The following is a 27502-nucleotide window of genomic DNA, read 5'->3' as shown; positions in this document are numbered from 1 at the left end:
TACAGCAAAAAAGCTTCATGGATCTCGCACAAGACTCTAGATGCAGAGTTTTCAGATGAATGGGATTTTGTTTTTCAAAGTGGACTATTTCCCAAAAAGCAAAACACTGCACCTTCTGTGGCCTCTGCTGATGCCTCTATCAGTACGAGGACCTGGAGAATCCACATTGGGTCAGCTGGAGTACCTAGCACTGGAAGAAGTTCTTTTATTTAAAAAATCGATGTTCCTGATAAATGGGCAGGACGAGCAAAATCTAAGGTATGTCATAAGCTTTGACTATGAAGGATTCGGGGGAGAGAACAGGTGGGAAAAGAAGCAATTATTTAAATGGAATAAATTTGATGGCAGGGGGATTCTTTTGATAGTTTCTGGGAAAGAGCACGCTACCATGGAAGAAACACTTCCAAGTCCAGCCAAGAACACTAGTGCTGAGGCTGCTGCTGGCTTCGAGGGTTAAAACAGTGATGGAAAAGGCAGGAAATAACTGTGGGGGGTTGCCGAGGCCGCGAGAATCAAGGACAAGAAATTGGGGCTCTCCATGTTCTTAGTGGCTGTTGCTTCCTGGCAGGTCACAGGAAAAATAAGGCACAGGGCCCCAGCCTGCAAAATGACCGTATGCTTTAGGCAGAGGTCAGCAAAATAGCCTGAAATCCTCTCATGAAAGGTGCTATCTCAGCACAATATACCATATTTTCTTACATATAACCTTCTCCTCCCCTCCCCTAACCCAAATAAAATGTATGCCTTGTTTTGGGGAAGGTAGAATGAAGAACACAAGATTTTTCCAGAATTCTGGTTGCTAAGAGCAGAGACAGAGCCCTGTCCTCAGGTCACTCACGCTCCCTTTCCTGCTCAGTCAAAAACACACAAACAACACCACACACACACCCCTACAGTTTCAACCCTTTCACAGCTGAATTGTCAGCAGCTCTTGGCTGCTCAATCCAGAGGTGCGCTGTGATATCCGAGTGCCCTGGGTGGCAGAGATGTGTTGGTGGGGTCACATCACTGTACAGCCACTTCCATTTCCTACCCCACCAGTGCTGGTGCCCCAGTTACCCTCCTCCCCCCCGGTCTTTGTTATGTTATTGATTCAGCCAAAAGCTGAAACTGTAGCTGCTGCTGAAGATTGATCCATGGGCAGATCTCAGATTTTGAAAAGAGCTAAAAACATTTTACAGGGCTGTGAAATAGGAGAAGAGGAACCAGGAGAAACTAAATTGCAATTTTTCAGCAAAATGGCCCAAGAAAGGATAGCTAGATTAGTGGGCCGTCGAGACCATTAAGAAGGAGGCGAGGATGTTAACATCTGTCGAATGAAGAGCAGTTACCAGAAATCAAGTAGATTCTAAAGAGTCGTGAAGTTAATTTACTCCCTCAGCTCTGCCCGAATAGAAATGCCACTGCTGCTATTCTTCGCGGAAAATCAGCATCCCCACTTGAGACATGCACTCTGATTTTGGAAGGCTATTTTTGGCGGGGGGAGGTATGTGTCATATGCAAATAAATATGGTATTATATTATAGTTAATGCATAGTATTGAGAGGACTCAGGGAGGCAATGCCAGTTACTAGGAGACTAGGAGGAGGACTTGTTCAGCTGCATACAGGCAAGCTGCTTAAGCATTGTCAGGATCGTTACTGGTGAAACTTTTTCACTTGCATAAATTATTTTGTCTTCTGACCTCCTGCATTTGTCAGGAGACTGGTCCGACTTCGTGCTGAGAGAGCTCAGAGGGCTGAACTGGGGCTGAAGAACAGCCACAGTGGAAGGTGGGACCTCCAGTGTAACAGGAGGTAGTATTCAGATAAACTCTGAGGCCGTGTCCACCTGTGGTGTGGATGTTTGGTTCGCCGGGGACAACTAGCAGCGGCCCATCCGTGCTACACGCACTGGCATGTGGCAAGTTACCCTGGGGGCAATAGGGGAGGCTGGGGCCAGCACTGGGCTGGCCCCAGCAGCCTTTCCTGGGGGCCTCCCAGGGCTGCAGCAATGGTGATTCTGCCACGTGGAGCCTGGACAGCAGCTTCAGCACAGCTCTGGGCAGCCCGGCTCCACTTTTGAGCTGCACGCACTGCCCTTGCATGCTGCTCTGCTTTTTTTCGCTGTAGGTCTTTTTGATCCCTGGATATCCATGGGCCAAAAAAAACCCCTCCGCGCTGCTCCCTTGCAGCGCGGAGAACAGCTGAACATGCAGTATATGGTGTCGCAGATGCATCTACGGCACCACATACCGCACAACAGCGCTCATCTGAACGCAGCCTGAGAGGCTGAGAGTGGCATGCTTAATCAGAAGCTATGCACTGGATGAAAGTGGCTTTTAAATACCTCATTGAAGTGCTTGAAACAGCATGCATAATGACTTCTAGTACTCACCTCTGTTGTGGTAGATATCTGACTCTTCCTGGATAATGTTGAGGTTCATGCCAGCAAACTTTTGGTCTTTGAAGATGACAACATAATGCCCAGTTCAGACCATTTTTTCAATTCAAAATTTTCCATGACACAACACCCTGCCCCCAACAGGTTTTTAGGCCAGATTCATTGCTGTCATAACGCAACTGCATCTACTTGACTTCGGCTGTACCTGGGTATACAAGCAGTTAACTCTATTCCAAACCTTGTCCAAGACATACAGGACCCTTAGCTCAGGCTTCTGTTTTGTCCCCTAGCCTCAGATGACCCTCCCTCAGCAAGTAGCTGGCACTCCAAACCTTTTGGCATTGAAAATTGTTGATGCACTAGGAAGGTAGGAGAGGAAAACTGCGGTAGGTTCCAGGATCACATCCAACTATTGAGGTGACTTGGCACAAGGATGTAGTTGGCATCTCTGTGCAGACGAGGATGGCTTTGGGAGCCAAACTCCTTCAGAGGCCAGGATGGGAGGGAGAGGCATGAATAAGAACACTGGTGGTGTTCATCCTGGCTTCCCGGGTACCGTAAGGACTACGCGGGGGAAGCTGGCAATCTCCCTGCAAAGGAGAGAAGCTGGGGTGCAGAGAAGCTAGCTTGAAGTGTCAGACCCAAACAAAAATCCTCAGTGGAGAGAGAAGCTGAATGATGTGCTGTTGTGGAGTCCAGGATGCACATCTTCCAAATACTTTATTTACAAAAATCCTGTACCAGTGGAATAGTCTGTGTATGAACAGTGAAGGGATCCAACCAGTTTCCCCTGTCATAATCCTTCATCCCTCGCTATGAAACCCACCATTGCCATCAGTTTCTAGTGCCTCCCCAGCCATCAGTTTGCCTTTGTTTTCTCCTGCAGTGGGAATACACTGTGGCACTAAAGCTGTCAGGCTCCAAGAGCTGTTTGTCAGGAATACCAGTGCAAGTTGGGCCTTGGCTTGCATTTATTTAATGAAGCAATGAGATTTGATCCCCCAGCCCAACAATCATGCCTCCTGTCACACCACACATGCACAGCACGACATGCAGTTATTGGGATCAGGGATCATATCCAAATCATGTTATTACTACTGTCTAGTGTAGGGGGAACCTGGGATCAATACTCCTTCCTCCCCCTTACCTCCACCAGCAAGTTTAAAGAGAAGTTCTGCGGGTCCAGCCGGCTGCCAATCAGCTGATTATAAACGCCACTCACCAGGCCTGCACTGGGGACTTGAACTGACTCCGATGCGGTCTGGGGTGAATCTAACAATCTGTTGGTCCAACTGGTACACCCGTGGTTCAAGACTGGGGCTGTTCAGGCCTAGTTGGTAATCTGCTGGTTTTTGAGACCTGCACTCAGCAGCTGCGGTTGGGCTGCCAGGTACAAGGGGGTCAGAAGTGCCTGCCAGGGGGTGGGAAGCCCAAGGACTTTCAACCCCATCAGAAGTCTCTGTTCCTACTCCCAGCCAAGCCAGAGCTGCTGGGCACAGGACTTAAAGCCTGTGGTGGGAAGCCAGAGAATGGGGAGTGTCTCTCTGCTCTCTGGGTCCAAGCACCCCGGGAGTTTTACAAAGCATGGCTGCAGGCGTGCCCTTTAAAGATCCCCATGTGTCAGGCCGCACGGTATGGGGCATGGGCAGGGAGTGAGGTCATGGGAACAGTGAGCCTCAAATTGGGTAGATGCTCCCTGATGTCAGGCTTACATTTCCTCCTCCTCCTCTCCCCTCCTCCCCAACTGCCTTCAGGGATCATGCAGGGTCGCCAGGTCCAGGATCTTGTGCTGCCGCCAGCCCGATCCCACTAGTTGTGTAGCGGATGACTGTGCCCCAGACCCCAGGGCTGTCTCGCACCAGATTCCTGTGCAAAGCTGTGTGTCAGGATCTGTCATCGGTCAGCCCCAAGATGTCACACGTTCGAGTTAAGGCATGATACGAACAAGCCAGGACGCTGTTACACATCATATGTGGAATAACTCTGTGGCTCATTGACACCTTACTTGTATCTTAAATGTAACAGGTGCCAGGGCTCTTGGTTGAGCTATTTTGGAGATGTAGCACCCCCCTTAGCTGTGGGGTGCCTGCGGCGGCAGGTTTCACCATATAGGATGGGCTGGCCTCGCTTAGCTTTCCGAAAGTCAGTAACAAGAAAAGCATTATTGTAGCCATAATGTTACACCTCCTTTCTTTGATCTCCTGCTGCCCCAGATACATGTCTTTCAAAATGAAAAATGCAGGGGAAAAAAAATTCAGGGGATCTTATTGGGGGCTTTTGAAGATACTTTACAAAGAAACTGTTTCCTGTAAAAATATCACAGAGCTATTATTAAAACAGCCCATAATAAGTAAAGCACTGATGTGCTGTTATTTGTCTGTCTGGTACCTTATTCTGCCACGTCTGTTCCTTGCGTGATTGGTGTGCGCCTGCAGAGATGATAGCTTTTATTCCTTTCGGTGCCGAGGAGCCTGTGTAGATATAGGGTGATAATGGGGGAGGAATCTATTCCAGGCTTGTACATCGTGATCGTTCGCTGGATTGTAATTGCAAACGCCTTATCTCAGGTGTTGCGCGAACGAGAGAGGATCCAGCCGGTGAAGTGCACAACACTAGCAGTTGACAAAACCATAAGTTTACTCGTAAACCAAGGCAGCTTGATGCCAACCTGGGAGCCCATCACTTTCCCGACCTCGAGAACGCTTTATAATCACTTGCATCACAGCTGTTTGTATCTTATTTCCAGCTACTCCCACGAAAGTAGTATTTGTGTTCCCCAGCAGAGGGCGCAGCAGCCACGGCAATGCGCACGTCTCCTTGTTCCCGGGGCGACTGCTAAACGCAAATGGTTTTTAAAAATAGCATTTACCCGGTTCTATATAAAATTACCAAATCTGGGAGTTCATTTACAATGCCTCACTTCTGTAATTTAATGCCAAGAATACCCTCTGAATAGCGAGAAGCCCCCGCCTGCTCTTTTGTTCAGAGTTGCCTGAACTTTTAATGCTATCAAGTATCCAGCTCTGAAGGAGATGCATGTTCACAATACAATGCAAAAAGTGGCTTCTAAAAATAGGAGTGCCTCCTTACCCTTGGTCCTTATTGATCACAGTCGCAGCATTTTGAGTGACGTGGTCCCTGAGGCGTAGGCCAGCCCACGATAGATGTCACACACAACAGCAAGGTTGCCAGGCATACAGCCTGCACTCAGCCTGAGCTAAAAGTCAGTACCGAGAGGGGCTTATGATGCAATGCCCAGCTGTAAAAAGATGAAGCTGCGACGAGAGGAACCGTGGATGAGTGTTTCATCCGGCCTGGGGTTTGCAACAGAAACGAGGGGCTGAATCAGAGTTGGGAGCAGTCTGTCTCTTGTCTGCGCTCTTGACTAACGAGACCGATTTGAATAGGAGGCCTCTGCTGGAAGAGGGTTCAGGTGCAGAAGCCCATTGTGAGCTCTTGAATGCCTGCGAGCTCTGTAGCACACTGTGTGTCGTTTTTTTTGCATATTCCAACCGCGTGTCCCTTTGCTACAGAACAAATTTGACCTTGGAAAGTTTCAGCTATGGAGAAGTGGGACGGCAGTGCAGGCACCTCTGCTTTCCACATGCCAGAATGGATGGTGAGTCCGCTTTTAGTTTATCGTTTTAATTAACTCTCAGCCACTTGTTCACGATTGGATTTCTTTGGGGAATTTCATTTCCTCAGGTGGACTTAGAGCAGGCTTGGTTCTTACTGCTTTTTGTATTATTATTATTATTATTATTTGCCATGATGAGATTTACCAGGAGTGGGAAACCTTCAAGTCAGTCGGACAGGAATTGGTAGTCCATCTCCTTGTGAAGGCTTCAGGGGCCACGTACCGTCCAGTCTAATGGTAAAAGGCCAAGACGTGGTGGAAGTTGTTCCTATTTATCAGAGGCAGGTTGGTATTTCTCTGGGCCGGGATGATGTAGTTGGGACTGGTGCTGCTTTGAGCAGGGGTTGGACTAGATGTCACCTCTTGATGTCCCTTCCAACCTGAATTTTTATGATTCTGTGATTCTGTTTCTCTGCCTCACCAAGGCCTGGCATAAGGGCTGATGCTTGTGAAACAATTTGGGATCCCTGGAGAAGAAGCACTCAAAGTGCAGAATAATCTCCTGGGGCTCGTTTTATCACCTCTTGAGAACAAGATCAGCACAGCAGGTTTTAAAGCAAGTAGTAAAAATTATGTCTGCATTTCTCAGACCCGCATTGCTTCCTTTATTGTTCGTTTTAAGGCAAGTTCATGGATCCTCAGAGCACCCTGTGATATTTGACCTCCCCTTGATCAGTAATGGGGGAGTTAAAAGGAGCTTTTACTCGGTTTTAATAAAAGCATGGGTATACTGCATGTGGTGGCTCTTACTTCTTCCCATTTGCTACTCATATTTGGCAGCTTCTTTCTGTTTTAAATGTTAGGGTCCTTCATGGTTCTTCCACAGAAGATTTTTGGGTTTGTTTTAAGACATGGTAGCAAGAGATTTGGGTTCTTGTTTGCCCTTTTAAAATGCAGCTTAATTACGAACTGTCTTCTAATAATGGTTGTTGTAGTTGCGTGTTGCCGTCATTTCCTATCTCCTGTCTGCTGGCTTGCTTCCAAAGCACAACTCTTATTGTACTTAGACCCAATTTATCTTGTCTTGTATATCATGCTACCAGGGAACAGCAGGGAGATCGGTAAAACTTTGCATACATTTTATACTCATTTGTATATCTTCAGATATGGATTTGTATAAATGAGATTTCAATGTGATCCTTCTTTGGTAATTTCCATGTCAATACCATATCCATCCTGGGATTCGAACCATGTCAGGAAAACCATGATTAACCTGTTAACCGAACTCCACGGTTTCTCTTTGCAGTGTGGACATGTTTCTTTTCTGGAAAGAGGCAAAAGACTAAATTGAAAACTTTCACCCGTATATGACTTTATAACTGTGCGTAATTGCAACTTAAATTCCACCAACGCCAGGTAATACCATGGCTCAGTGGAACAATGTGGATGGGCTCAGCCATGCCCCATAACCAAAGCTTGGCTTGAGCTGCGAAATTCAGGTCTTGCTCTGGGCCTTTATTTCAAGTCGCTCTAACCTTGGTCCCTCCATGCAGTACAGCAGTGATTTTTCTTAACCTACAGTCAGTTCCTTTTGCATTACTCGTCCAACTGCGTGTTAAAGTGGTTGAACAACCAAGCTTAAGGTCCCACATTGTTTATAATTTTCCCAGCGCTCAGGAAGCTAGTTGTAGCACAGCAGTCTTCTGTCATGATTTACACCTCTTGAAACTGGTGGAATAGCTAGAATGGTAGAATAGGTGTGCTTCAAGCGTTCCTGAATTGTGCTACAGACTTGACATTGAAGTAGGGTTGGGTATTTGACCAGTCAAATCAAGTCTGGTCAATGGACTGGTCAAATATTGGTTAAATTGTAAAAAACAAACAAACAAACAAAAAACAATACAGTCACATAATACACAGACAAAGCACAAATTTTCTATTACGAAATATGTCAAAAAACAATTAAAAAATCATATCTGTCAAGGAAACCGCAACAAAAAAAAATTAATTCCCCATAAAACTGCTATAATCTTTGACCAGTCCAAAAATATACATTCCAGTCCATATACAGTATTTGACCAGTCGGTTGACCAGCCTGCCAACCCTAAGTTGAACTATATGGGAATGCTATTCTAATATAATAAAAGCCTTACCACTTCTGTCTGAGTGTCTGTCTGTCCGTAATGCTCCGGGCCAACTGCGCATGAGCTGCCCAGAGCCTTACGGATGGCGAGACACACAAGGAGAAGTGGGGGCGGAGGCGGTCAGGGCCAGACTGTGCTCCTCACTGCAGGGCGAGATGGGGGAACCGGCCATGGGTGGGGTGTGGCTTGCGACCGTGGGAGGACGTGGCACACGGCTATGATGGTGGGGCCCTGGCACGTGGCTGCATGATGCTGCGAGGGGAGCAGGCACAGTGGGGCGCAGGCAGCATTCGCCAGCTGTAGCACGCGGCCGTGGGGCATGCCCCCCACGCCCACTCCCCACGCGGCACCCTGTGGCTGCACACCACACCCCCCCATGCGTCCTCCACCACGCCCCAGGGCCACACCGCACACCACGCAGATGCAGCCGGCAGGCACTCCCCACGCGATGGCCTCTCCCCGCGCTGCCCCCTGCACAGCTGTGCACCACCACCCCCCCGCTGTGCCCTACACCACATCCCAGGGCCAAGCCCCATGCCATGTGGCCACGGTCAATGGGTGTTCGCTCCGCCCCGCCCTGCCCCACGGCCACACACCACTGCCCTGTGTGCCACGCCCCATGTGCACTCTGCGCCGCACCCTGGGACCACTCCCCACACCACATGGGGTGAAGCCGGCAGGTACTCCCTGTGCCATGGCCACTCCCTTCTCTTCTCTCTCCTGTTTAAGTTATTCTATTTTCTTATGGTAAGCCACCTTGGGCCTTTGTTTGGGAAGGGCAGCGTATAAACGAATCACATAAATAAAATAGAAGAACACTACTAGGGAAAAATAACCTAATTTTTCTTTTAATTTCCACCTAGGAGAAATTTTACAACCTTTGCATTCTCCTATGCCTGAGGAAGGGTGTGCATGCCCAAAAGCTTGCAAATAAAGATTTTTTTTTTTTTTTTTTTGCAAATATCTAGTTGGTCTAATAAAAGAGATCACCTCTGCCATGAGTTCAGAGTCCTTTTGCCTGCAGACCAATATGGCTATAACCTGGATACCAGTAACTATGGCACATTAATGAATGCGTAGACTCACCCATGGTACTCTACAGTGTCTAAAGAGGAGCAAACTTTTCTCAGAACAGGGGTTTTTGCCATGACGGTCAAACATTTCTAGGTCTACTGAAGTACTAACTGAAGTAACTACATTTACTGCACAGTAGCGCCGGCACATGGTTTTTTTGTGACGCTTACTGTGCAGTAGCATATTAGCACGGTTTTTGACCAGCACGCTACCACACAGTGTTATTAAGCTACCACCCAGAAAGCATCTCATGTAGACGTGCCCTGTATGTATGAGCCCAAACAGCAAAGGAGCAAGACAGTGGCATGGGGGTGGTCAGCACCAATGTTGTTGGAGGGTCATGCACTTTCAAAAAGAGTCCAAGTAGTGTCTAGGTTCAGTATCACATACATTCACCATTGATGGGAATATATCCTGCCTTGATGCATAGGTGTTTTCTGCCTCTAAATTCTATGAACCCAGGATTTTGTGCAATGGAAGACGACTTCTTTTTGCTGCCTGAACAACTTAAGATCACATGGAAAGAATCTGGCTGTCTGCCTCAACTGTTGTATGGGGGCTGTGGTGGTGCAGGTGCTAAGGCGTAGCACTCATGGTGCGGCCCTGTCAGATTCCAGCAAATCTGCAAATTCTGCTAAATACTTTGTCACAAGGACACGAGAAAGTAGGGACTGTTATATTGCTGCTATGAGCAGTGGGCCCAGAAATAAGCTGCAAGAACTGTTTCCTGCATTTGTGAATGTTTACCCATTTTCCCATCCCTTTCCCTCTTTGGCCTTGTTTATGCCAGGTTGGTTTTGCAAAACCTTGCCCCTCAGGGCACCTTGAAATCTGGTTGCAGTGGTGCTAGAGCTGATATTTCCAGGTATTCGAAATTGCATCATATCTATTCAGAGCTCTTCTAGATAAAGATCATTATGCCTGGAGCCTTGCATGTATTAGCACTTCTACCTGTGGCTGCTTTGATATTGGCAGGGGTCAGTGGTTCCTTTGGAAAAGAAGCCTGGTGACCGCACAGTATATGGAAAGGAGTTTTTGGATCCATGTGCTTGGACCTGTCGGATGGATTGTGTAGGATAGTTTGGACAGGGCTGATCCTGCCTCAGGCAGGGGTTGGACTAGACGTGAGCCCTGGAGCTCCCTTCCAGCCCCACTTCTCTGTGATTCTCTATGATGGTGGGGTCAAAGCCAGCCACTGGGATAAAGGGAAAAGACTTGAATGAAATATTAGTCCCTGTTGGCACTGATATCCAGAAGGTCTGATGACCTACCAACATTGACCTCCATTTCACCAAAATATGCTTGACCAGTAAGCCACAGTTCAACCAGTAAGCCACGATGGAGGAGACCGCGCAGCCTCCCCCCCCCAGCCCACCCCACCCCACTGCTTACCTTCAGCTCTGGCTTCAACTCCAACAGCAGGCCCAGAGCTGCCACCACTGCTCCTCCCTGGGCCAGGGCCACCACCGCTGTCGACAGCGCCAGAGCAAGCTCTGCAGCCCAGAAAGTAAGCAGCGTGGGGATGCATAAAAAATTATAATTACTTTATACATTTCCCATGTATAGAGACTAATGGGGGGTTCATCTGAAATGTGAAGTCATATTGGATTCGGGTAAGTGCGGTACCCAACACCAGGGTTTCCCTAGCTGAGGTACATGTCTGTGACCATCCATATGTTCACGCTGAGTGAACCATTCAAGAAGCTGGGATGTAGATCAGTGATCCAGGCAGGACCTAGATGAATGCCCATTCCTTCTCCGACAGCTAAGAGGCCTTGCTACATCAAGCCTCCTGGATAACAAGAGCCCTTGAGAGAAATTCAAGTTGTATTTCAGGTGGCTACTCCAAGGGGTTAAGGTGTTCATGTTAATCCACAGAATTAGGATCCATGTGACATTTTAGCTGTAGGGCTGGAATCTTAAACTCCTCGAGCTTTAGCAAAGACCTTGGCGCAGCTGGCACCGTGGTGAGGATTACACATTAATTTAAGGCATGTGAAACTTTGGAACAAACGGCCTCAGACTGTCCCTGACTCGCAGATACGATCTAGAGGTCTTTTAAGGAGGTTGGGGTTAGGAGTTAGCCGAAGCAACTTACCCTTTGCGTTTTTAGCTCACAGGTCGTTTCATGTGAGGCAGCTGTTGTCAATAAGCAGAGAGCGAGCTTGAGTTACGGCAGAGGGAGCAGCATTGTGTCTACCTCAGCAAGCTGGTCCTGCGCGTTTTGGATGCGTCTCGGGTATTAACACCAGGCGTCCATGCCCGCAGCTTCGATTTCACACAGGAAAGTAGAACAGGAGATAAAGTATCGTGCCTGGCAACTAGAGTGTGCTCTGTTAGGTTGCTGCAGTTGCACGGCTTTTCTTTCATGAATAATGAGATCTAGTTTCCATTGCCCGTTGGCTTGAGCACAGCCCAGGGAAACAGCAGCCCTGGGTTCAGTTCACAGCCTGTTACTCATGGTCTTGGGAAAGCTATATCGCTGTCTGCATCTCCGCGTGTATCTGTAAGTAGAGATAGTGCCCTCCTCATAGCAGTACTGAAAGCATTAACTCTTTGTATAGCACTTTGAGGTCTGCTGAGAGGAACTGCTGCAGAGTGCTAATATGGCCTTGAATCGTAGAAAGTGAGGGTGGGAAGGGACCTCAGGAGGTCACATCTAGTCCAACCCCCTGCTCCAAGCAGGACCAGCCCCAACTACATCGTCCCAGCCAAGGTTTTGTCTAGCTGGGTCTTCAAAACCTCCAAGGATGGAGACTGCACCACCTCTCTGGGTAACCTGTCCCAGTGCTTCACCACCCTCCTAGTGAGAGAGTTTTTCCTAATATCCAACCTAAACATTCCCTGCTGCAACGTGAGCCCATTGCTCCTTGTCCTGTCATCTGCCCCCACTGAGAACAGCCCAGCTCCATCCTCTTTGCAACCACCCTGCAGGGAGTTGAAGGCTGCTATCAAATCCCTCTTGGCCTTCTCTTCTGCAGACTAAATCAGCCCAGTTCCCTCAGCCTCCCCTCACCAGTCCTGTCCCCCAGCCCCCGAACCACTTTTGTTGTCCTCCACTGGACTCTTTCCAACGTGGCCACATCCTTTCTGCAGTGGGGGGCCCACAACTGGACACAGGACTCCAGATGTGGCCTCACCAATACAGAACAGAGGGAAATAATCTCTTCTCTTGACCTACTACCAGTGCAGCCCAGGATGCCATTAGCCTTCTTGGCACCAAGGGCGCACTGCTGGCTCCTATTCAGCTCCTTGTCCGCTGTCACCCCAGGTCCTCTTCTGCAGAGCTGCTGCCCAGCCCGTCACCCCCAGCCTGCACCAGTGCATGGGATTGCTCCCTCCTCAGTGCAGGACTTTGCCCTTGTCCTTGTTGAATCTCCTGAGATTTCTTTAGGCCCAATCCTCCAGTTTGTCCAGGTCACTCTGAAATGTCACGCTGGTCCCAACCGTTCTAAGATTGCCAGACAATTTCCAGTCTAAGTCCTTGGTTTTTACAACTTCCTCATAACCTTTCCAGAGTCTTACGTTGTGGGAGGAAAGTTGCTTGTTCTCTGCCGTAAGATGGCAGTGCCTGTTCCAGAGCGGGACTTGGACAATTTGGGTAAAATTGTGTCAGCCAGTTGGATGATCTGAGGGATTTCCCTTTGGAAAGAAACATCTCAGTCCCATTCCTTACCACAGGCAGCACCACAGCCAGGGCGGTGTTGGTGGGTGCGCTTGCAGAAGGGGGACACCAAATCAAATGGAGGTACTCACATGGGAGCGCGTAGCAGGGTGCTCTGCACACAGATCACAGAGCAGTGGGGCTGGAAGAGACCTCCAGAGGTCACATCTAGTCCAACCCCCTGCCTGGGGCAGGATCAGCCCTATCCAGCCCATCCCAGACAACCATCATCTAAACTCTGCATAAGACTAGCCTCAACCCTGACGCAACACAGACCTAACACCCTAGTCTGCCACATGACCTGCACTGGGTGCCAAAATACCTCGCTAGGGCTCTGCACACAGGAATAACGAAATGGCTGGATTTCGATCCCACAGGTGTGGCGTGGTTTTATAGATTTCAGCTAATTGTATGTTCCAGCGAGGTCTAGAGCAGAAGTGCTCAACCCGTCGGCCCTTTAGGCTGAATGAATGGCTCTGGGCCCGCTTGCAGGCCAGTTTGGGCCTCGTGTCACCTCGCACCAGGATCAGGTCCACACAGCTTCCACCTGGCCCAACACTGCCAAGTCACGCCAGGCACTCCCATTGTGGTGTGCAGAGCCACTATCCAGCCCGTGGGACTCCCTAAGAGCCCAGAAAATTGTTGTCAGGGGAATGGGAATTAATGCTGCCAGTGCTTCATAGATTTCATAGACACTAGGGCTGGAAGGGACCTCAGAAGATCATCGAGTCCAGCCCCCCGCCCAAAGGGCAGGAAGTCAGCTGGGGTCACAGGATCCCAGCAAGATAAGCATCCAGTTTGCCCTTGAAGGTGTGGTGAAAGATGGTGTGGTGCTGCCACACCATCACATTTTTGGTCCTGTGGGCCTGGATAGAGTGGCTCTGCAGGTCAGATCTGGCCTGCAGGCCTGGGGTAGGCTCTCAATGGAGGAAACTGCAGGTCATAAAATCTTAGAGAAGTAGGGCTGGAAGCGACTTCCAGAGGTCACGTAGGCCCTATCCAAACCAGGTCCTTTTGCTGTGGAGCAGGGAATATGCAAGCTGTTAGCAAAGTCTGCAGCTTGCATGTTCTACAAAATTCGTAGCTGCCATTTTATTTCTTTTCTTCCATACCTTCAAAGAGAAGCCAGGCACGATGGTGTAAAAGAAGGGTGTCGAACACAGCCAGATGAGTGGCACAGGACTGGAGGCAATCGGTGCAGGTGCTGTATGCAGCGTGGGTCCCAGACCAGCTGGAGTGGGCAGTGTGCAGCGCAGATCAGCTGGCGCAGGTGCCAGATTTGACATTCAGGGGACCCACAGAGCTGCATGCAGCTTGCATCCTGGGCCAGCCGGAGTGGGCACCAGGGCACTGGATGCAGCATGTGTGGGTGGGGAAGAGGTCCTGGACTGGCCCTGCATGGGGGCCAGCACCGAGGCCTGGATGACATGGCTCTGCAAAGAGGATCCAACCCACGGGCTCTATCGTTGACACCCATTGTAAACAGCCAGTGCTATCACAGCGCTGTGTTTGCAAAATCGTCATCTGCTCAAGACCGTCATTCATTACACATGCTGGGGCTTGTTGTTCTACCGTGTCAAGGGCACGTTAAGGTTTTCCTTTAACAATGCAAACAAGCCACAGAGAAAATTCAAAATGCCAAACATGACCCGTATGAAAGCTCCATGCAAGAAACTGTCTCAGGCTTATCCAGAAGGGATACAGCTGTTCTGGGAATAGATCATTGCTATTCTGATGATCTGACCTATTAAGTAAGGAATAAAAATCTGCCCTGCATCAAGCCTGGTAGGACACCCGCTAAGGCAGGATTGCATCCTTTCCAGCAAGCCTGTGTCCCCTGCACTTACACTGGCATGAGTGCTCTTGGCCGGCGCTCTCCTGAGAAGTAGCCTTTGCCCCTTTCCAGCACTGGTGGATAGCTGTACCAGGTGGAAAGTGTTGGTCTGAAGCAGCAACAGCTAGATAGGGGTGTTATGTTCACTTGGGAGAAATAACCAGACTGGAGGGCTTGACCTTGCAAGGACAGAGCTCCACACTTGCTGCCACAGGGCACTGGCATCATTTAAAAAAAATGTTTTCCAATCCAACAAATGCCTTCATTGTTTTAGTTGCTCATTAGTTAATTTTGTTCTAATGAGGCTCTGTTAAGGCAATCATCTGACATTGGAAAAAGGTGGGGGAGAACCCAAGTTAAAAAGAACCTAATTAGCAAGTTGATTATAGCAAGCAAGAAAATGTTCTGGTTATATAAATAAGCTATTGTTATGCGCACACAAGTCAGGCCATGTTAAAACCTGCTGCTCACAGTTTAGAGGTCAGGCAGACATTGCAAATGCTGGAAAACAAAAGGGGGAAAAAGAAGTGGGACTTGTTTGCCGGCCTCCAGCAGAAATGCCTCATTAAATCTTGGGGTCCTTTGTTGCCAAAAGGGCCCTTGGAGAGGGAACTGGGAACCTGGGCAAGTGTAGCCTTCTCCTTACCTTCCTCCTTTCCCCCGCCCCCGTCAAGAGCTGAAACCAGAGCAGACAGGATCGCTGATGCTGGGAGATATAAATGAATGGCCGGCCACTACACTGGACTGGAAGGGTTTCGGGAAGGCCATAGATGATAACGCCATGCCGAACAAGAAGACGTACAATGTGAATGGAGATTCAGGGATTAAAGCCCAGGTGAGGGCAGCCTTTAGGTACTTTACTGTAGTCTCACTAGTAAAAAGTTCACTTGGTTTTTTGTTGCTTTCTTCCTTCCTGCTCACATTTGCTTTCGGGACTAAGCCCCTTCACCTGGGGAAAAGGGAAACGTAATCCTCAGGGAACGCAACATGCTGTGCTCCGTTTCCTCTCAGAAGTGGGGGGCTTGAGGCTTAGGGTGTAGAGTTGAACGCGTTGTTTCCTCACTGCTCGGTAGTCCCCCGGACAGTCTTGTGAAGAGCTGCGGGTAGATCAGTGAGGTTCGGGGCAGCCAACCATAGCCCCAGGTAGCGGGGCTTGCTCTGGTGCTTGGTAAATGGGTGAAGAGCAAGTCTTAAATCTGGGACTCATCAGTGGCAGCTTCCTGGGGTGGAAGACAGGATCTGGGACTCATCAGTGGCAGCTTCCTGGGGGGGAAGAAAGAAATATATCCTTGCTCATTTCAAAGAAGCCTGCGCGCACCTGCATTTACAAGTCATTAACCCTCATGGCTCGAGTGGCTGAACTTGCCGGCCTGAATCGCCCGTCTCTGCCAAAGAGCTTCATGGCTGTTAGAAGCAGCAGATGCAGAACCACAGATGGTCGAAGCAGGTCAGCATCTGAAATCAAAGCGTCTGCGGTTTGCAAGGGCCTCAGAGTTAATCACCTGCAAAGTAACCCCTGGGAAACTTGCTTGTACGTTCAGAGGAATTTTTCTTTATTGAGCGAAACAACTTCTGCATGTAATGGATACCCTTGTTTGTGTCGATCTCGTAGAGCTAGGGAGAGACTTAACAGTGGGGCCTCTCACCTCAGGAAAACTCTTTGCTATGGGGTAGCCTTCCTGGAGAGAGTATGAACAAGGGCTTACAATGAGGATTTTGCTCTGACAGTAAGTGGAGCTTAAGCTTTTAACCTGCTGCTTCGAAGCAGGGCTCATAGGTGTTAGAGACATTCATTCCTATTTTAAATTGCAGCTGTAGTCTAGACATGGTGCCATGGTGTGCAAGATATAAAAAATCAGATGGAGCTAGCTAACGTAATTGCCCCAGAGAAGTCCAATTCCAATCATTGTCTGCGCAGGATTGTGACCGAAAGTGGCAGGATATGGTTTCATCTGAGGGGCTTGGGGAAATGCCATCCTCGTTAAGTGAGGCATGATCAGAGAATTGTGTTGCCACTATATATAGTGCTGCTTTGGGTTTGGTATTTAGATACTGGGCTTCAGTGCCCTGTTGTATTCACTCAGGCAGCGTCCCTCTCGTTAGAGTCGGGGTCTGGTAGCATCGTGACCTGGGTTTTGATTCTGCTCGGTGTGGGTCACTTTATAATCTTTAGCAAGTCACTTTTCAGTTTTGAAAAGTGCTCTGGAGCCTTTGAAGAAATTGTGCCTTATAAAAGAGAAATGCTATTGTTCACCTCATAGTAGTTGTCTTGAAAGATCCTTAAACAGGTGATACAGGAAGGGGAAAAGTTAACAGAAGTTTGCTTTTAGTCCAAGTTCTGTCATCAGAATACTTTGCCCTGGCTAGAGCTCGATCATAAATGGTTTTGCCTAAAGCATCATTTGACCTCAATAATCCGGTGCTTTGAAGCGGCTCTTCCAGGCAGGGAGCTATCTGCTTCAGCAAAGAGATTTCTTGCCGACAAAACAACAGCTGCTAGAAAACCATGTGCACCGACTAGTTTGCCCATTCAGTCAATGCTGCTGCTTGTGAAGCAAGAAGCACTTTTTTTTCTGTGCATTGCTAGGTCTCCAGTAAAAAAAAATTCCCACTGATTATTTTAGGTTCCTGTATTATCGTTTGTAGGTGTTGCAAAGAGAAAAACTTGAAGCGGTGTTACAACTCGTACTGTAGCGGGATCATCTGATAAATCTTGTGGCCTTGCCACGGCTCCAAAAGGGAGCCTGGAGGAGCCACCAGAACCACGCCATCACCTTGTCCTTTGCAGTATTCTTTCCTGCCATGACTACCTCTGCTGTGGAGGAAAAGGTTTGTTCGTGTCCTGACTAATCCCTATCCCTTTTACAGAGGATGGAAAAGGTGTTTCTCTGCAGCAATGTGGTAATGCTCCTTCTCCTGCTAAGCACAAGGAGCGAGGTGATGGAGCTGCCAGCGCATCTCATGTGGCAGTACAGAGCTTTGCACCCCTCAGCCCACTGGGCTTGAATTTGAACTTCTCCCACAGGGCACCAAAGTCGGGGCAGTTTGGTAAAATATACAGAACCAAATAGCGTATGTATTCAAATGTAAGATGACCTCCCCCAATAATTAGAGTCTATCTAAGGAAACCTTATCAATGTGTTATAATTTTCTGGGTGTAGCATCTAATTATCGGAGGGTTGTCTTGATTTTGCCTCCTCCCACTGCTACAGCAGGGGAAATGATGGCTGGGACAGTCAGGTGGCCTCCTTACCCTCTGCCCACATTTCTTCCCCCTTCAGCCCTTCCACCCCCCTCTTACTGTCAGACCCTGCTCAGGCTTGGTTCCCTCCTGGAGCAGAGCGTGGAAGGATGTGAACTGAACTGTATGTAACAGTAAGAGGGGCAAGGGACACAAGGGAGAACAGACGCTGCAGAGAGGGACAGGAGAGTGCTGTGGGTCCAACTGGTCCTGACCCAGACACAGGCCCAGTCATAAATGCAGCAGTTGCTTGGCTCGCCTCGCCCCCTTGTTAATTTGAAGTGGAAGGAACCAAAAAAACCACCGACGCCACAATAAACGTACCCCTGGTACCTTGCATATATGTAAATGACTCTAGGTAAGTTCATGCAGAAGTCGTGCATTTTAACTTGGCACAAGCTGCTGCAAGTCTCAGCACAGGTCCTCCATAAGCACACTTTGGAGCAGCACTTTTGTTCCTACTTATACATAGTGCAAACTACGCATGATATTAGTCCAAAGTCAAAAGGCTCGTGACTGATCATATACTTTACTGGGCTGGGCAGTCAACAGCATTTCAAGCCACAGTGACCCCACAGCCCAGCACTGCTCAGTATGTGTCTGTACTCCAGATTTACACCCCCTGCCCCCCCCCACAAAGGAGCCAAGGATCTAGTTAGCTCCCAGTCACAACGAGAACTGGGTGTTCTTGTCACAAGTCCTGGGACCCTCCAAAAATGTATATGCAGATGAGGTGCAAGGCAACCCGGGTCCATCTCCACCCCATAGAGGGCAAGACCACACCAATCACATGTGACAGGCTGAGAGAGGAAGTGATGCTCTCAATCACGTAGATGTTTGGTGTTGTTTACTGACCTCTAAGGCTTGTGAAGAAACAGGAATAATTGGAAATGGGAAAGAAAGGCATTGTTCAGTTGTAGGAGTGAATAGGAAGTCAAAATATGTTTGATGTAGTGGTTCACCATGACTTGGAAAAGAGTTGGTGCTGAGGGGGAGTGAACACAGTGGACACTGTATCTTGTTCGGCTGGGCTGCACTAGCCTATCCTTATGGTAGCATCTCTGGCAGAGGAGATTGGATATCAAGAAGGTGGCTCCCCCTTGGAGGTCAGATCACCTTGAATGGGATGCTGTAGTGAAGGGTGAAGACCTGTCCAACGCACTGTGGGCAGGCCCTCCTACAAGAGTCTACTGTAGCTTCCCAATGGGAGGATCTCGGCTACACACCTATTTGATGGAGATGGGGGATTTCTCCCTAGTTTGCTCCTTTGGCCTGTTGGCTAAGGGCAAGCAAGACTCGGGGGCATCTGAACCTGAAGACCTCTAGGCTTGGGCCTGCACATAGGATGCCTGCCATGGATTTGGGAGTATCTGAAGCCCCAAGCTGAAGAGTCTGGGAGTGAAGCCAGTGGTAGCACCACGTAGAGTTAAACAACCAAGTTCTGCTTAGTTCATGGAATTTGGAATGGATTTGGCTAATTTGGTCTGAAATGCTTTTTTTTTTTTTTATTTTATTTATTTATTTTTTTTTTTTAATATAAATTGCATATCTGTCTTTTCGGCTAAGATCAAATGTAGCATTTTTCGCATCAAGGTTGGGGTGGGGTGCCAGGGCTGGCTCTGGCCCTCTCCCGGTGCCAGCCTGGTATTGCAGTACCTCCAGTCCTGCTGCCAGTTCTGTATGGAGGGAACATCCACCCATTTGTTTGGTTTTTTAAGAGCCACATTTAAAAAAGAAGGTTCCCATTAGCGTGTTTGTCCAATGGGGGCCAGATGTTTTATGGGCATGCTTAGCTTGGGCTGCCTTCAGTCAACTTCATAGTTGGTTTCTGTGACTGAGCACATACTGCTTCTAGCAGCAGTTTGGTACTAGACAGTGTATGTAATGCAGGGGACTTGCTGGTATGCAAATATAAGATGATAGGCTTTTTTCCCCCATGCTGATTGTGGGGGGTATCTTATCTTATATTCAAGTAAATAAAGCACTTAACATACCCTAAGAGAGTTGATACTTGCTGGTAATGGTTTTGCTTTGTAGATATAAATGCTAAATCTTTAACAGCAGACAAGGTTCTTTGGGTAAATCTGATATCTTTTATTAGACCAACTCAAATATACTTCTTTGAGTTGGTCTAATAAAAGATATCAGGTTTCCCCTAAGAACCTTGTCTGCCTGTGTCCTTAGACAAACACGGCTACAACCTGTACCCTGTAAACCTGTATCGGAGCAAGCAAGCTATTCGCATAAAGTCAGGGGAGTTTTGCCAATATATACCAGTGTACATCTGGACCACTATCCTTAAATAACAAGTGAGGAGTCGCCTCCAACTTCTCCAAGAGAGATCTAACACCTTTGCGCAACGCTGAAACGCTCCGACAGCAGTGCTAAAAGTTGTCCAACAAAAGTGTTAGCTACTGAGGGAGAATTTATCTGTGATTAACAGGCTCAGCCCTCAAAAAGTTTGCCTAGCTGTGGCATTATACTGCCTGGAGGGGAGGAGTGAAAACTCCTAGCTTCTATTCCTGGTTTTGTCGCTGCCTTGCTGTGTAACCGTGGACAAGCGAGAGAAACACTCAGCTTTAGTTTCAGCATCTGCTAAAATGTGAATGTCTACTTCATGTGGCAGCTAAATGCTTGTAAAGTGCCCTGCAAGCACTGGGTGAAGGACTGCTCTAGAAATATTATGAGGAGGAAAATGAGATGTTGATAGGATTTGTGGCTTTTTTTCCCCTAATGAGCTGAACTTTTATTTGATAGAGAAATCATTGCAGAAAGTTGCACGGTATGCAGAAATAGGACCGTGGTGGCACTGGGAGGGGCTGGCTGAGGGCTACGGAGCTTTTATGGTAAAGGTCACAAGAAAAAATCCATTCCAGCTTGGTAATGGCAGAGCAATTGTAAGACAGCTGTTTGTCTTGTGCTAGCGGTGGTTTTGGTAGTCTTCCTAGGAGGCAAATATGCATGTCGTAAAGCCAGTATTTTGCCATCTCTGGGTCCGTTTCAGAATGGCTGAAGGGTGGAAAAAAACCTACAGCAGCGAGCCTCAACCGGGGTGCCACGACATGCCGGGGTGCCTTGAGATCCTTTCAAAGAGATTTTGGACAGAAATCCATAGTTGTGGTCTTTTTGAGTTCTCTGCGCCAGAAAAATTGCTCTAATTTTTCTGTAGTAAAAAAAAGAAAGAGTGAAAACTCTGGCATTTTCTAAGGGGTGCCTTAAGTCTGTCTGGAGGGGTGCTTTAAATCTAAAAAAGGTTGAGAACCACTGCCTCGGAGATACAGATTCCCTTTCTGGTGGCAGTACATCCAGGGAAGGGTTGGCACATGGGCAGGAGGGAAGTAATGAGCCTACTGTATAATTAGAGAGGGAGAATGCACTTTGGAAAGTGTCTGGAAAAATGACACTTTTGCTCCGCCGTTCTATCCTCTGCACACTTCAGAATAGATCTCCTGACTTTACCAACAAGGTTGTATTTCTGTTCGCCTACCAGAGGTGACATGGCTATAAAGTGTGTGAGCCAGAGTCTTACCATCCTTGTGCACCGCAGCAAACCAATCTGTCGAACTCCAGTCCGCTGCGTGCAGGCGGATCCAAGACGATGGCTCCGTGCTTAGCGTGCATGCCCACGTTTTAGCAGAGGTGTCATGCTTGCTTGGCCCTGGCTTGGAGAATCTCTTGATTACTAATGGTGATACTAAAATTGGGAAAACCAGGTTTGATTCTGTTTCAAATGGAGCGCCGAGGTCTTGTCGTCCTGTTACTTGTAAACTGAGCGCATCTCCTGGAAATACTTGTAAGAAGGTCCTCCCATTGCAGGGCTGTTTGTGAGAGTAGGAATGTTAGTCCCGGTGCCCTGACCAAATTGCACCTGAGGTGCAATGTTACCAGCCTAAATTCCCTACCACATTTCACTTTTGTGCGTTATCCTTCACTTTTATGACCTGTTCCATAGAGTTTGCTCTATAGAGTTAAGCAACTGTTATGTGCCACCCAAGAGGCACCTGTACTTCAGTACAACGTGAAGCGACTCCATCTTTCCTTCCTATGTCTTTTTGGCAACCAGTGCTATGGGCCAGCTTTCCAGCCAGTCAAAACGTGGTGTTCCTCCATGTGTTTTACCCCACAATTATAATAGCCATGTCTTTTATGGCTGATCTTAACTAACCCATTTTATGGAGTACAGTTGGCAAGTGATTTGAAATCCTACGACTTGTTTTATTTCTGAGTCTGGTCTTTACACAACAGAGCAACCCATGGTTCTCCATCTCTGTCTTTCTGTGTATGTGGTCAGTAAAATAGTGTGCTCCTCAGTTCTGCACCAGCTTCTGAGGGCCTCCAAACAGTTCCCATTTGGACTGATAAACAGCACTGTCTCCAGTTTAAAAAACAAAAAAAAAGGCATTGGGGTTATTGTGTGAGGGGTATCTGGATTCTCCTGGCTTGCATGTTCATATTGGTAAAAATGGCTGGCCGGAGGATTTGAGAAGCGGGTTTGTATCGTGCGTGCTAAACTAGAACATGGAGCTAAACTAAGCAGCCAACATAAAATCCCTCTGGGAAAATTATAGAAACTGATACTCAGCCTTATGTGAAGGAAACCCTTGTTCTCGGATATAATCATGGGGGCTGTTTGGGGTCGTCTGCACTGGGTTTAATCTCATGCTGGATTAATTAGGGATTTGTTCTCTTAACAGATCCAGTTTGCTGACCAGAAGCAAGAATTCAACAAGCGCCCAACGAAGATTAGTCGCCGTTCGCTGTCCCGGTCCATCTCTCAGTCCTCCACAGACAGCTACAGCTCAGGTGGGTTCCTCTGCTGCCTTGCGTCTGCTCCCCTCGCACCACTCTCGGGACATTTTCAAACTGAAAGTCCTCCTTTGCCTGTGTATCTGCTGGACTGTCGGCCACCACAGCAGCTTATTCAGGAGTTGAGCGATCTCCCGTTTCCCCTTCATAGCTCCATGGTCTTTCAGAGAGGGGGAGGAAAGAGAATATGGATGTGTTTTCCTGTCTCCCTGTAAGGCAGATGTAGCAATACATTTCTTACATAGAGTCCAGCTTAACACTCAGATTTAGGTTTCTGTGACTGTTCATGTTTTTGCCCCAGTCCTCCATCTCCCCTTTCTCTTTAGGACTTCCTTTGAAATGCAACCTTGGCCCCCCTAGCATCTCTGCTTGCATATCATCTTGTCCCCCACACAGCTGCTCCGAGGGTGTGTCAGCATTAATCCCACACCAGGGACAAAGGCATCTCGTGCCCATGAGACTGAGGCTGAGCATTACCCTGTGTCTTGTGCTCCTATAGGAGGGAGTCGAGAACAAGACAGCTACAACTCTCCTGGGTCTGCAAAATGGAGCCTAATGAGCATCTGACGTGCTGGTGTCCAGCTTCAGCTGTCTCATGCACAAACCCCCCTACAAGTCTGAGAGCTTTTCTGCTTCGTTTATAAAACAGCTGCGAGCCAACTCAACCTGCCTAAGCTCATTTTTGACAGTTGCCTGCTTCTCCAATCCTGTACAAACCCTCCAGGATAGGGCCTCTTGACTTAAAGCCCGTAGATTTCAAGCTCTGCCTTTCATGCAACAAGCTAATTCCATTAAAAGACGAACGTAACAGAGTCCTTGTCATGCACTGGAGAGGTCCTCGGGGCATCCGCTGTTCTCTTTGACGACACATCTTATCATTGACACAACTAAAGCTGGGCTCTGTTTTGGTTCTTCACCTTTCAAAGCCAGCAGTGACTCAGCAGACCTCTTAAACAGATGCATGGTCATTTGCAATGATAAGTGTTGCTGAGTTCTGTCATAGAGCTGGTAGAGGACTCCTGGAGACGTTTGCCACAGGGGACAGCACCAGGAGCCCAACCACATTATGTTATGCCCAAACATTATTTTAAGCTGAAATCTGAACCTGAGCTTTTTACCAAGTATCTGTCTGCTACAGTGATATCAAGCCACCTGTGCATCTTTCTGGTTGTTTTTATCTTGGCCTAAAGGATCAAGGACGACACCAAGCTGGGGTGAGTAGCAGATAGACTGAAAGCCAGGGCTAGAATTTAGAGACCTATACAGACTGGAAGACTGGACCAAAAGAAATTTCATGAAGCTCAATCAGGACAAGTGCAAAGTCTGGCACTTAGGACAGAACTAGCCCATGCACCAAGAGGCTCGGGACCAGCTGGCTAAGCAGCAGCTCTGCAAAAAAAGAAAGCTAGCAGCATCCTGGGCTGCGTTAGGAGGAACGTTGCCAGCAGATCGAGGGAAATTATTCTTGCTCTCTGTTTGGAATTGATGAGGCCACATCTAGAGTACAGTTTCCAGTTTTGGGCCTCCCACTGCAGAAAGGATGTGGACAAGTTGGAGAGAGTCCAGCGGAGGGCAACGAAAATGGCTAGAGGGCTGGGGCACATGACTTGTGAGGAGAGGCTGAGGGAACTGGGTTTATTTAATCTAGAGAAGACTCAGGTGGGATTTGATAACAGGTTTCAACTGCCTGAAGGGTCATCCCAAAGAGGATGGAGCTGGACTGTTCCCAGTGGTGGCAGATGACAGAGGAAGGAGCAATGGGCTCAAGTTGCAGCCAGGGAAGTTGAGGTTAGATATGAGGTCCTAGTTTCTCACGAGGAGGGTGGTGAAGCACTGGAACAGGCTCCCCAGAGAGGTGGTGGAGTCTCCATCCTTGGAGGTTTTGAAGACCTGGCTAGACAAAGCCTTGGCTGGGATGATGTAGTTGGGGCTGGCCCTGCTTTGAGCAAGGGGTTGGATGAGATGTGACCTCCTGAGGTCCCTTCAGCCCTCATTCTTTATGATTCTAGGATCAGCAAGCTCCAAGCCCTGATATAACTCCTCACATATCCTTCCGCAGTGTGGTTGCCTCTGACAGCAAAGGCCTGGTGTCAGCGATCCAGGAGTTCCCTTCCAGCCATGTGTGTTTATGGAACAAGGTTGCAACAAGAGCACATACTACATCCATTCCTAACATGGTCCCAGTTTTACTTGAATTGTTCGATTAACCTATTAGTATCTTTTCTGGAACTTCCCTCAGCACCATGAGAGGCAGCAACATGCTTTGGATATGTCTTGTTCTGTTAGCCTAATGGGACCAAGCATTTTAAGCCATCTTTAGCTCTTTGGAGCTGTGTCCATCTCACCAAAAGGCCAAGCCATTTGGTTGCAGACAATGAGTGAATCATACAACGTGTGTGCACCTACTGTCAGAGGGCTGGTGAGGCTACCTAAACAGCAAGGTGTCTCTACTGGGACAGCATGCTCAGCCTGCTTTGGAAACACTCTGTTACATTGATCGATGAAGGGAAGGTTTTCCTAGTTGTTATTTTGGTCTTGGATCAGGGATGACACCTCGATCAAATATTGGCAAGGCAACAGCACAGAGCAACCCACTAACCTGCATTAAACATTATCCCCTTGCTATAGCAGCCAAGTCTCAGTGCCTCAGTCACTGACTATCGCAGCAGGAGCTCCTCATTTCCTCTTTCCAGTGAAGAGTCTGATTGCCAATCGCTGACAAGGGGGTCCGCACTTGAAGAAGAAAGTCACTTACCCTGTGGTTATTGGGGTACTTCAAGGAGATGAGATAGATCCCACAACCTGGGCTCTGGCCTCACTTCTTGGAGTCTTTGGCAGCATGGGGCATGCATTGTCAAGATGATGGTTACCCGGCCCTTTATGCCTGTGTGGAAGAGCATGAGGTGGCAGTGAGCACGAGCACCGTCCTGATGGATAATATTATTGAAAGCACTCCTCTCCCCTGTGTATGCAGTACGTGCGTGCCTACAGTGGCATCCCTGCTGACACCACCCCCAAGAGGAGTCGCGTCATGTACGATGGCAGTCATTCTTCCTTTTGTCACTTCCTTCCACATCCAGCTTAGCCCCTCCTTTTGTGCTGCCCCTTATTCTTGGAACGGCTTCTTATATCACATCATGCGTTTGTCCTTCCTCCCTCTCTGTGAAACCACTAATGCTGATTTTCCCCTCCATCAGTGGCATATACCTGAACTACTGTCTCAGCTTCTGTGAATGACAGGGCAAAGCTTTAGCAGTAGAGGCTCTGTTTCGGGCTTTTGTAAAGCAATACACATGCTAACTGTGCTCTCTGGATAACAGTGCAGGATTTGCCTGGCAGGTTTGGGGGAGCCTGGTTACACACAGGCTTGATCATTAATGACTCCAAGCTGGCTTGTTCTAACCCTTGGCCTCTTTCTATTATTGCAGAAGAGAGGCCCCAACAGCCAAGTACGGGCTATTCCCTGCCCCACTCAGCCCAGACAAAAGCCAAGGGAACTCTCCCTGCCCCCAAAGAAGCAATGAAGATATGGCTAGCTTATCCAGGTGTAGTAGGGTGTTCACCCAGGCCTTTGTGCTGGGATGCTGTGTTCCTTCACGGGATAACCAACCTTGCTTTGCCATTGCACTGTGTGAAAACTCACCCTGTGGCTGGGAGGGTCATCTGTCTCTCCCGCAGTGGCCATGTTTCCACACAAAGGGCACTTAGGGGATCCGGAGGAACGATGCATGCTGTGCCCTCCCCAGAGAACGATCAGCCCGACCCCAGTTATCACCATGCAAGCTACACAGACGGGTGTTTCTCAGTGATGCGGCTTAACTGCACCTCACGTGGTAACACAAGCTTCGAGTTGGCACTAACGTTCAGCACTTGTCTAATACGGGTCTGTGACCTTCCATAACCGTGCACTGTGTTCACAGCATTCTTGCAGATCTAATCAAGTAGTATTTTGTAGCTGACTGTCATATTTGAAGGACTAATAGACTAATATTAGTCTAATTAGTCTCACTAATTATTCCTGGTTGCTCCAGCTGCTTAGCTGAAAGAGCTCCTAATGATTTTTTCTTTCTGAGAACTCTCTTGCAACTCTTACCTTTAGTCTTCCCAACTAGAGTGCTAGCAGTTTAGAATAGTTTTAGGTTCATTAAGTACATTTTAGTGCGAATGAAAGGTGCTGGGTTGACAGTGGACCGAAGCCTCTGTCCCCAAGACGTGTGCAGTACACGTTGTGATAGATCCCATCAGCACCCCACAGCCTTGACCTGGAGAGAGCAACTGCTGTAGCCAAATGGTTAGTTGACAGCTTGATAGGTACAGTCTATCCTGACTCCTCCAAACAGTGCCGGTAAGGACATTTTGAACACCTACCTACTCCTCTAAATGTTGTGCCAAGTTCCCTCTGGCTCATTTCACAGAGACCACCAAAGAGTTTTGGGCTAGTCCCATCATTACACTATTGCTAAGTAATATGGGCCTAAGTACCAACACTCAGGGCTGGGTTTGAACCTCCAGCTTACAGAAGCGAAAAAGCTTCTGATTCCTTTCCCTAGGCTGTAAGCCATCCAGCTCTTTGGGATTTCTTAACCAGTCATTGTCTACTTGTTTTCTTTGAAGTGACACCACCTCTCTTGTGGCCTCGTTGATAGTTTCCATATCAGTAAAGACAGGGTTTTTCAAAGGACCCCAGGTGGTCCAACAGCCAGCTGCTTTAGAAAGTCTGCAGGTGTACATGACACTGTGCTAGAGGACACTTTCCTGTAATACCGTGTTAAAGTCTATC

General features: G+C 48.2%; 1 protein-coding gene across 12 annotated transcripts in view; it reads left to right on the top strand.

Annotated features, from left to right (window-relative positions):
* Nucleotides 1-27502, top strand: part of AHCYL2 (adenosylhomocysteinase like 2) — a 157872-nt gene that overhangs the window by 92261 nt on the left and 38109 nt on the right. For 2 of the 12 annotated variants that reach the window (XM_014523769.2, XM_025213513.1), the window contains exons 2-3: nt 22611-22719; nt 26151-26267. In XM_014523769.2, the coding sequence (XP_014379255.1) occupies nt 26243-26267 (25 nt within the window). In that variant the 5' untranslated portion in view covers nt 22611-22719; nt 26151-26242. Of the gene's footprint in view, nt 1-5929; nt 6002-15205; nt 15511-17462; nt 17505-22610; nt 22720-26150; nt 26268-27502 lie in introns of those variants that run through there. The other 10 variants (XM_006031849.3, XM_025213511.1, XM_014523767.2 and 7 more) reach the window with 9 other exon arrangements.

This window comes from Alligator sinensis, unplaced genomic scaffold, assembly GCF_000455745.1.
Source record: "Alligator sinensis unplaced genomic scaffold, ASM45574v1 scaffold888_1, whole genome shotgun sequence".
NCBI lineage: Eukaryota > Metazoa > Chordata > Crocodylia > Alligatoridae > Alligator > Alligator sinensis.
This window is presented reverse-complemented; position numbering and strand designations above follow the sequence as displayed.